Source organism: Mandrillus leucophaeus, unplaced genomic scaffold, assembly GCF_000951045.1.
Source record: "Mandrillus leucophaeus isolate KB7577 unplaced genomic scaffold, Mleu.le_1.0 Scaffold73, whole genome shotgun sequence".
NCBI lineage: Eukaryota > Metazoa > Chordata > Mammalia > Primates > Cercopithecidae > Mandrillus > Mandrillus leucophaeus.
Window position 1 is genome coordinate 2,004,532 of NW_012107919.1, and position 10,037 is coordinate 2,014,568.

Sequence of the window (10,037 nt, forward strand, 5' to 3'; positions counted from 1 at the left end):
CACACACACACACATGCTCACCCCCAGCATCCAGGGACTCCCCCACCCCAACACACACACACACACCCCCTCTTACACACACACACCCTGTCACACACAGAGCACCCAGAGTTAGACCTGCACTGCCTGGCTGTAGAGGGCAGAGGCCATGGATGTGTCTGGGTTGGAACCTGGCCAAAAAAGCCATTTGGGGAATCACTGATGAAGGAACAGGCATCTCTTGCCAAGCCACATCTAGCAGGAACAAAAGACAGCGGCTGCACTAATCCTGGCCTGGACTTTTGAAATTAGCCTAATGTATCTACATCTGTGAACAGCCAGCCACAGCAGGCAGCTCACAGGCCCTCTCTCCCCTTCCCACAGAACGACTCCGTCATCCAGCAACTGGCTGCCATCTTCACCCACTGCTATGGCAGCAGCCCCATCCCCAGCATCCCAGAGGTCCGGAAGACCCTGCCAGCCAGGCTAGGTGAACGCCCTCCCCCTCTTCCCTTTCCTGCCCCCTCCCCACTTTGTTGTCTTTCCATTTCCAAGTGTCAAGGTTCCAGCCTCAGTTTCTCTGTTCCTCACCCCTATGTCCCACCCCCAACCCCAGACACGCACCTCACAGCACACACAAGCAACCCCCAGCAGGGGACTCCTCGGCCATATCCCTCTGTCTCCCCGCTTTCCACAGATCCACACTTTTTGAACAATAAGGAGATGTCGGATGTGACCTTCCTAGTGGAAGGAAAGCTGTTTTATGCACATAAAGTCCTGCTGGTGACAGCTTCTAACAGGTAGGCAGCCTCAAGATAACAAACTCCCAGCCCATGGCACAGAAGCACCTTGTTTCAGATTCGAGGTGACAGAGAGTGACTCGCTGGGGCTGTACCCTACAGCCTGTGCCCCTCAGACTGCGGTCACGTGGCAGCAGAGCCCCACTCGCCCCACAGCGGGACAAGGCAGGGTGGACCCGGGGCAGCAGGGAAGGGGGGCTCTGAGGTGGTGTTCTTTCTGGCCGAGTTATTGCTTTGATTATTAGCAAACATATTCTGGAATGAAGAGTCAGCATTCTGGCCACAGGAGTCAGGTCGCTTGTATGGTGGGTGGTGGGGACAGAATCGGGCTCAGCCCAGATGTCTTCCTAAGATTGTGTAAAATGGCACTTGCTGAAAATTATTTTAGGAGCACAGCAGTAATTTTTCAAATGCTCCGTCTCATGGTAGCCAGTCAGGTGACAAATGGTGCCATCGCCACACAGTGGTGGAGTAAAAGGTTCAAAATCCGCCTTGCTTTGTCTCCTTTACTCCAGGTTCAAGACACTAATGACCAATAAATCAGAACAGGATGGGGACAGCAGCAAGACCATTGAGATCAGCGACATGAAGTACCATATTTTTCAGGTGTGTGGGTCTTGGTGCCGCCCTCTTCTCGGAGGGATGACCCTCCCCCAGGAGCTCACCTTTGTGGGCAGCTGTGTGTAGGCTGACATTGTCCACTCTATTCCCAGTGCCTTCTGTATTTTGTTGAATCAGTAGAGCATCCAGGTCTTTCCCTGTGCAGAGGCAGCCATCCCATTGTGGGGCTGCAGCTTCAGAGCCTGTTGCATGGGTACTGAGCTCTCACCGCTAGACAGGTGGTCTGGGCAGCCTGCAGACAGACGTGCAAGGACAGATACAGGCCACACAGCCGTGGAGTGAGTCCTTGTTATCAGGGTGGGCTCCCAGCCAATGGGCATTACTGAGACCTTGTTGGAAATGCAGAGCCCCAGGCCCCGCCCCAGCCCTCCTGCATCTTCACAAGATCCCCAGGTGGCCATGTGCTCAGTACAGTTTGAGCAGTGCTGCTGGAGGCTATGGAGGCTGTCACTTCTCCCAAGCATGAAACCCCAGTCACAGTGGTCAAGCATGTGGCTGTGAGGCGCACATCCTGATTGTAGAAGATCAAAGTCAGGTCTTTCGGGCTCTAAGCTTTGTAAAACATACAAGGCTACGTACTAGAAACTCCAGTCAGGGCAGACAAGGTCCAGAGGAAGAGACCTGGCTGGGATCTCAGCTGAACCCCACTGAGAGGAGCTTTCTAGAAAGTAGCAACTGCAGGTCTCCAGGCCGTGTGGTGGGCTCAGGGCTGGAAGAGCTCACCCTTATGGGCTGGGACTGAGGCCAGGAGGCAGCTGGCGGGTGGGTCTAGGGCCTTGCCCTGCACAGGAGTGGTTTGTGATATAATAGGAGAGATTACAAACCCCAAAGAGTCTCACAGAAGCACATGAGGCCACCTCTAAAATGGTTTTTTTTTTTTTTTTTTTTGACAGTCTCACTCTGTCGCCTAGGCTGGAGTGCAGTGGCACAATCTCAGCTCAATGCAACCTCTGCTGCCCGGGTTCAAGTGATTCTCTTGCCTCAGCCTCATGAGTAGCTGGGATTTACAGGCACCTGCCACTGCGCCTGGCTAATTTTTGTATTTTTAGTAGAGACAGGGTTTCACCATCTTGGTCAGGCTGGTCTCGAACTCCTGACCTTGTGATCCACCCGCATCGGCCTCCCAAAGTGCTGGGATTACAGGCGTGAGCCACCACACCTGGCCTAAAATGGCTTTTTCTTTCTCATGCCCTCTCTAGTCACTTATCCCCATGCTTATGTAGCATTTAGACATTTTGGGGTAAATACCACAGCAAACAGGACAGAGACGCTGCCCTCAAGGTTTTAAGCAGTAGGATGAGCTCACCATCACTAACACTTAGGCAGGCAGGGTTCTAAGTGCTTTGCTTGGTTTCCATTGAAGCCTCCGCAGCACAGTTCCAGGGAGGTAGGTATGTTATCGCCTCTTGATAGAGGAGGAGTCAGAGGCATGGAGAAGTTGAGTAACTTGCTCAAGGCCACATAGCTGGGGAGTGATCGAGTCAGAAATCAAACCCAGGATGTTCCAAATGGCCAAGTTTGCATTTGCAGCAGTAAGAAGGGATGGAAGGGGGCATGGCCACCTCCAGGGGACCCGTTAGGGGCTGCTGAGGAATCCAACTGAGTGACAGTGGTGACCTGGCTTGGCAGTGGCTTGGGGGATGGAGGGAAATGGACCAGGGAAGAGCGGATGGGACTTGGAACTTGGTAACTGAAGGATGTGGGAGGAGGGGAGGCCCAGGATTCTGGCATAGGCCACAGAGTGGTGGCATCTCCCCTTCCCTCTTTTCCCACCCCTTAATCCAACTCACGGGAGAATGGGCAGCTTTAGGAACATGTCCAGGTGAGTGGAGCGGGAGGTGGAGTCATGCTCAGATCAGGCAGGAGGCAGGTCCTAGAGGGGCTGCAGGAATCGCTGGAGACTGGGGGGCACACATGTGGCCACGGGTGACCACGGCCTGTAAGGGGATGTGTGCAGGCTTGGTCGCCTGTGCTCACCCACCAGGCCAAGGGAGGGCATCTGTCGCAGAACAGGCTCAGCAGCCCCTTGGCACCTCCCGGGGTTGCTGGGAGGGCAAATAGGGGACAGGCTTCAGCTCCACAGCACACATGTGCCTTCCCCTGGGCCTCTTGCCAAGTTCTGGCCGACTGTTCTAACCAGGCCCAGGGCACTGGCCCCGTGGGTCCCCTGGGTACAGAACTTCGCCATATCCGGGGCATCATTTCAGATGGGGCTTCCAGACCTCAGCTCCGGCTTTCCGGGGCTTCCCTGGAGGGGTCAGGCTGGAGCCATTAATCTGGGGTCAGGGTTCCCTAACAAAGCCTGAAAGTTTTCCGGCAGCCCCCAAATATCTCATTGGCTCTCATGTTGGCGGGGTGGGGTGGGGTGGGGGTGTGTGGATCATTATTTTGTTTTCTGGAGGAGGAAACAGAGGCCCAAGGACTTCTAGGCAGTACTGTCGGATAGAGTGTGAGGCATACATTGTAATTTAAAATTTACTACTAGTCACATAAAAAAGAGCAGGTGAAATTGACTTTAGTATTTTTGAGCTTACAGTATAGCCCAAATATTATTTCAACATGTAATCAATGTAAAAGTTACTGACAGCTGGGCACAGTGGCTCATGCCTGTAATCCCAGCACTCTGGGAGGTCGAGGTGGGCGGACCACCTGAGGTCAGGAGTTTGAGACCAGCCTGACCAACGTGGAGAAACCCTGTCTCTACTAAAAATACAAAATTAATCCCAGCTACTCAGGAGGCTGAGGCAGGAAGATCACTCGAACCCTGGAGGTGGAGGTTGCAGTGAGCCAAGATTGTGCCACTGCTCTCCAGCCTGGGCAACAAGAGCGAAACTCCGTCTCAAAACAAAACAAAACAAGTTACTGAGCATATAGCCCAGAGGGCCCGAACCCTGCCCTTCCAACATGGTTTCTGCAGTCTCAGCTTCCAGGTGGCCCACTTAGGACAGAAGGAAACCCTGCTGCCCTTCTACAGCTGGTCCTGTCTGGGGCCTTTCCTCAAGCAGCCTGTCTAGCCCCGCAGGCTGCCTGGCTCCAGGAGGCACATGACCTGTATCCTGCTAGGGACTGCCAGGCTATGCAAAATTCACCCGCATCTGCCTGCTGGCTGCCCAGCTCCCACAGCAAGGCTCCAGGTGAGCCATTCTGATCTGACTTCTGTGGCCTCATATGCATTCATGTGGCCTCAGGGAGATCCATGTGCCACGGATCCCAAGACTGGGCCTTGCCAAAACCGAATCCTAAAATGCAGCAGGAGGTGGCCTTCCAGGCCAGGAAGGGAGCTGCAGCCAAGGGTGGCTGGTAGGCCTGGCCCCAGGGGCTGCCCCGAGGCCATCCCTTAGCAAAGAATCCCAGAAGGAAGATCTGACCTGCCTGCCTGGTCCCCCAACTCCAACCCTGTATGAGGGGCATTCCAGGCACTGCTCCTGCTGGTGCCACACCTTGCTGAGCACTCATTCAGTGCCCTGCATGGGGAGGGCAGAGGGACGCGGGCATGGCTTGCCCAAGGCACACACTGTCTGGAGGGAGCAGATGGATACTTACTTACTATGCAATCATGAGCTCGCCATCCAGGCTCCAGCAGGGGCTGCAGAAGGCCGTGGGAGCTTCCCAGACCTCTAGAGGTGGGGAGAGGCTGACATCTCCAGGGTGGGCCTTGGCCAACGTCTCCTGATGCCTGAACGAGGCTGGCAGGCCCGTCTCCCGACTTCTCTCCCTGCAGTTGGGCCTTCTCCTAGACCCTCTGGTGCCTCTGCAGCCTCACGGCCGGTCTTGACAGAGCCCGACTGTGCCGGCTGGAGCCGTGTTTACTTACACACTTGCCAGCTCCTTGCTGGGGCCGTTTCTTCAGCCAGCCAGAAAGAATTGTTTTTCTTTTTCCAACTGGGAACCTCACTAGGCTCCAGCGTGATGGCTGCGTTTGTAACTGAAACCTCAGCAGAACTAAATAGTTCCTAGTCCTGGACCACCTCATCTGGGAGCCCAAGGCGGGGCTCAACCTGTCGAGGGGAGCTCCGGGCCTCTGGGCCTGGGCTCTGCGCTTTCTTTTTGAGGAAGCACACCTGAGACAGAGTCCGGATGGACTCTCACCTCCACATTGGAGTCCTTGTACAGACAGGGGAAGGCAGGAGACAGCGTCCTCCAACATCCCTTCAGAGATCCCCCCACTGCTACTCCCTGTGTAGAATCTAGATCCCACCAGCAATGAGTCACGTGGGGCCAGGCATGACGCGAGTCCTGCTGCAGGCATCAGGGGAGCTGAGGCACTTGAGCCAAGTCATCTTCCTTCCCTGGGCCTCAGTTTCCCCAACTGCGAATAGGAACTTCCCTCCTGGGCTCATGGTGTTCTTATGAGGATCGTAGGGAAACATTCCACGGAGGGAGCCTGTCATCCAGGCAGAGACTCAGAAGAGAGTGTCTTGGAGTTGGCTTCTAGAGGTGGCGTTCCCGGGAAAACACAAGTCGCAGCCTGAGCAGGAGAGGGAGGGAGAGACAGAGCTGGGGATCTGCAGAGGGACAGGCCCCTGGAGGTGGCAGCTGGAGCAGTACCCTGTGGGGCCGGCAAGGACTTCCATGCCTCAGGTCCACGTGGCATTCACCCGGGCCTCTTCCCACCACAGATGATGATGCAGTATCTGTACTATGGAGGAACAGAATCCATGGAGATCCCCACCGCTGATATCCTGGAGGTGAGACTCGGGAGAGGAGGAGGGGGCCTGCGCCAGGGTCCCCGGCTGCTCGGTCTCCCATTTACCCCCTTCACAGAGGTAAGGTGGCTCTTCCTCTCCATCTGACTGGAAGAGTGATTCCCAGAAACAGGAACTGTGCACACCGCTGAGCCCAGCCTCAGTGCGTGCCCCAGCGGGGATGGTTAGGTCCAGGCGGATCGGAAGGTAGTGGGGCCTGAGGGCGGAGGCAGCAGGGCACTTTCTGTTCCATGCTGTCTGGGCTACTGGTCTGGCCATGGGTCCCCAAGACCTGCTCTGCCTCCCTACCAGCTGCTGTCAGCTGCCAGCCTGTTCCAGCTGGATGCCCTGCAGAGGCACTGCGAGATCCTATGCTCCCAGACCCTCAGCGTGGAGAGCGCCGTGAACACCTACAAATATGCCAAGGTGAGGGCCAAGGATGCCTGCTGGCCACCTCCCACCACATGCTCTGCTCCATGGGGGCCTCGGCCGTGTGGCCACACTGGGGATGAGCTAGGAGATGCGGGTGGCCAGGCTGCTTGAGGGCAGAGTAGAGGCTGAGGGAGGGTAGGCAACTCTCTGTAGCCTGGGGGCACTGCTGCCCCCCAGCCACATGGTAGCTTGGGAGGGGAGCTTTTGAGCCAGGTGCATCCTGGTTCACATTCCAGCTCTGCCACCTGGGCAAGTTGCTGAGCCTCTGAGTCAAATCAAAGCCATAGGTATTTACTTTTCTCCCCTACCTGTGCCTCCCCAGCTGCCCCATCTCAACAAGCGACATGGTCACTGCTCAGTTGCTCAGACTCAAAACTTAGGAATCATATTTGATTTGTAAAATCCCACCCCAAATGCAAGCCATGTACCTCTGAAACACACCAGCAGTTTCTCCACTTCCCTTCATCTCTACTGCCTTCGCCTTGCCCTAAGCCACCACCATCATTCTCTTGGACAATGGCATTGGCCCAGCCTCCCTACTTCCTGGCCTCAGCCCTGCAATCCACAAGGTTCTTTTAAAAGTTCAAAAACCATGGCCAGGCACAGTGGCTCACACCTGTAATCCCAGTACTTCAGGAGGATGAGCCAGGAGGACCAGGAGTTTAGACCAGCCTGTGAAACACGGCAAGACCCTGCCTCTACAAACTAGCTGAGTGTCGTGGCGTGTACCTGTGGTCCCAGTTGCTCAGGAGGCTGAGGCAGGAGGACCACTTGAGCCCAGGAGGTTGAGACTGTAGTGAGCTATGATCATGCCACTGCACTCCAGCCTGGGCGACAGAGTGAGACTTTGTCTCAACACACTCCCCCCGCCCCCCAAGAAAGTACAAAGACTGTGTTACTCCCATACTTAATCCCACCAAAGGTTTTCCACCTGCTGCAGGCTAAATAATAGCCAGCCCTTATCATGCCTTCCAAGGCCCCCAAGGTCCTGCCCACATCTCCCTTCACTCCACCATGCTTCCTTCTCAGCGTGCCCAGACCCCAGGGCTTTTGTGACGCTTCCCTTTTCCTGTAAAGCTCTTTCCCGCCCTTCATCTTCATCAGCTGGTGTCCCCAGGCCTCCCCTGGCCTCTCACACACCATCCTGTCACGTTGGCTTTACCTCCTTCACAGTCTCCAGCACCGTCTGCAGTTACCTTGTCTTTGGTTCCTCAGATTCTGTCTCCCCCAAAATAGGACATCTGCAGCACTGCAGAGACCTTGACCTCTGAACTGAAAACCCAGAGGCCCCTTGATATTTGTTGAGTGACATCCTTATCCAGCATTTACCATGTGCACACTCACATGCCAGGCCTGGTGCTGAGCCCTGGACACCCAGTGGTGGACAGTCCCCGTTCTTGCCCTTAGGAAGGGAACTTCCAATCCAACAGGGATGACTGTCACTTAACAGGGCAGCATGACAGTATGACACGGGCAGGAAAATGACAGGGGCTGGAACAGTTCAGATATAGCAGAGGTGGCCTCAGGATGCAAGGACAGGGAACGCCTCCCCTGGCCAGGGTGGGGCTTAAGCAGGGCCGTGGCCATGGGTAGGCAGTATTTGGGGGTGAGGGTGAGTGGGGCTGTACTAAGGACACGAGCTTCACCCCTCCTCTCTCTGCCCTACAGATCCACAATGCCCCAGAACTGGCCCTGTTCTGTGAGGGCTTCTTTCTCAAGCACATGAAGGCCCTGCTGGAGCAGGACGCCTTCCGGCAGCTCATCTACGGCCGCAGCAGCAAAGTGCAGGGCCTGGATCCGCTGCAGGACCTGCAGAACACCCTGGCGGAGCGCGTGCACTCTGTCTACATCACCTCCCGGGTGTGAGGCGGGGGGCGGAGGCTGCCGGCGCCAGGGCCTGTGGAGATGCCAGGGCCCACCAGGTCAGGCTATGGTTGTAGGCCCTCTTGGAGCCAGGGTCACGGGGCTGTTTCCTCCTCCTTCCCCAGATGCCCCACCTGTCACCAGACAGCGCACCCTCATCTCCTCTGCTCTAGAGCTGTTTGATAGGCAAAGGAAAGATGTAGCCGACTGGTGGCCCTCCTCCCCATCCCAGTCTGCCCCTCCAGGGCAGCCATGCACTCTCCCCGCGTGTCGCTCTCCCCTCCTGCAGGTCAGCAGCTGGTCCTGATCCACCTCTGCCCAGGCCCTCCTAGGGCCTCAGTAAATTCAGACCATCCCAACTGGGGCTCTTGAGGGTGCGGGAATCCTTATGAATGTATAGAATGCATACTGCCTAGGCCCCCGATCGTCTATAGTAATTCAAAAGCTGGTATTTTTCTTCCTAAATGTCACATAGCAAAGGCTGCCCAAATCCCTGAACTTTTTCCTCAAAGGTTTGACAGGCTTGATGTGAGCATCCAGTGGCCTGACCCCCCCGTCACCATGACTGCTGCCACCCAGAGTCCCCCCATTGTCTTTGGTGCCTGGGCTTCCAGAATACCTCCCATCAGGACTATCGGCTTGCTCAGTTAGCAGCAGAGGGCATTTCCTCAGCTGATGGTTTCTGCGCTAAGTCTGGCATGGAGGGGCAAGGGGTAGGGGATGGGGTACTGTGTAGGAATGGCCTCAGCTCTTGTTTTGCTGTGGTTTTAGGGGCCAAAGTAAATGGGTGGATTCTGGAACCTCAGGCCTAAACTGGGTTGCCTTTGTGGGGCCAGGAAGCAGAGCCCCCTGGTCAAGTCTCTTCGCTCCTTTAATGGAGGATTGAGAGCTGGGCAAACACTTCCCATTGGGAACTGTGGCTCTTGGAGATAAAGGACGGGTCATTGATGGAAAATAAGGGCCAAGAGAAGAGGCCTTTCTGTTGTGTCCCCTCCTGGCCTTGCCCTCGAATTCTGCAGGCCCCAGGCTCCCCTGACACCTGTCGTATTTATGGACCAGACACTGGGGCAGCATCAGGCACAGCCTGCTGGGTGCAACTTCTTCAGCTGTCTGGCGGCACCTTAGAAACTATTTATTCACCAAAAGCCCTGGGCAATTCAGGAGGTGTCACTCAGGTCACCCTGAACAGCCCCCAAGGGCTTGCAATCCTGGAAAATATTTTGACTAGCTGCTTGGCTGGATGTACAAAGAAATAGGCATTATTTTATTGCTGTAATATTGTATGATACTTTAACTGTACAATAATGTTGTCACCTACTGTAAATGTACTATGGTTTTATTAACAATAAATACTCATTAACAATGACCTCAGCCTCACTGCTCTGGAAGAGGGTTACTCAGAGTTCAGAACTGGGGAGGAGCCCTTAGGACCAGGAAGAGATCCCAGAGCTGACTCTCTTATCAGGTCTCCTGCCTCTCAGAGCCAAGACCCTACCAAAGCCATTGCTGTGGCCACCCAGCACTTGCCTCTCTCCATTCCTCACCGGCCCTCACTCACATTCAAGCACTGAGCTGGACAGGCACCAAATGACTGAGGAATATGACACCACCAGGCTTTCCTTATCTCCACTCCCACCCCCTCCACAGCCCTTTATGT

General features: G+C 55.4%; 1 protein-coding gene across 1 annotated transcript in view; it reads left to right on the forward strand.

Moving 5' to 3' along the window:
- The window catches only part of ABTB2 (ankyrin repeat and BTB (POZ) domain containing 2), a 222,720-nt gene extending 212,974 nt beyond the window's left edge, over positions 1 to 9,746 (forward strand). The window contains exons 12-17 of the mRNA XM_011965544.1: positions 364 to 469; positions 677 to 779; positions 1,295 to 1,385; positions 6,020 to 6,088; positions 6,398 to 6,511; positions 8,186 to 9,746. Of these exons, the coding sequence (XP_011820934.1) occupies positions 364 to 469; positions 677 to 779; positions 1,295 to 1,385; positions 6,020 to 6,088; positions 6,398 to 6,511; positions 8,186 to 8,383 (681 nt within the window). The 3' untranslated portion in view covers positions 8,384 to 9,746. The remainder of the gene's footprint in view (positions 1 to 363; positions 470 to 676; positions 780 to 1,294; positions 1,386 to 6,019; positions 6,089 to 6,397; positions 6,512 to 8,185) is intronic.
- The last annotated feature ends 291 nt before the right edge of the window (positions 9,747 to 10,037 follow it).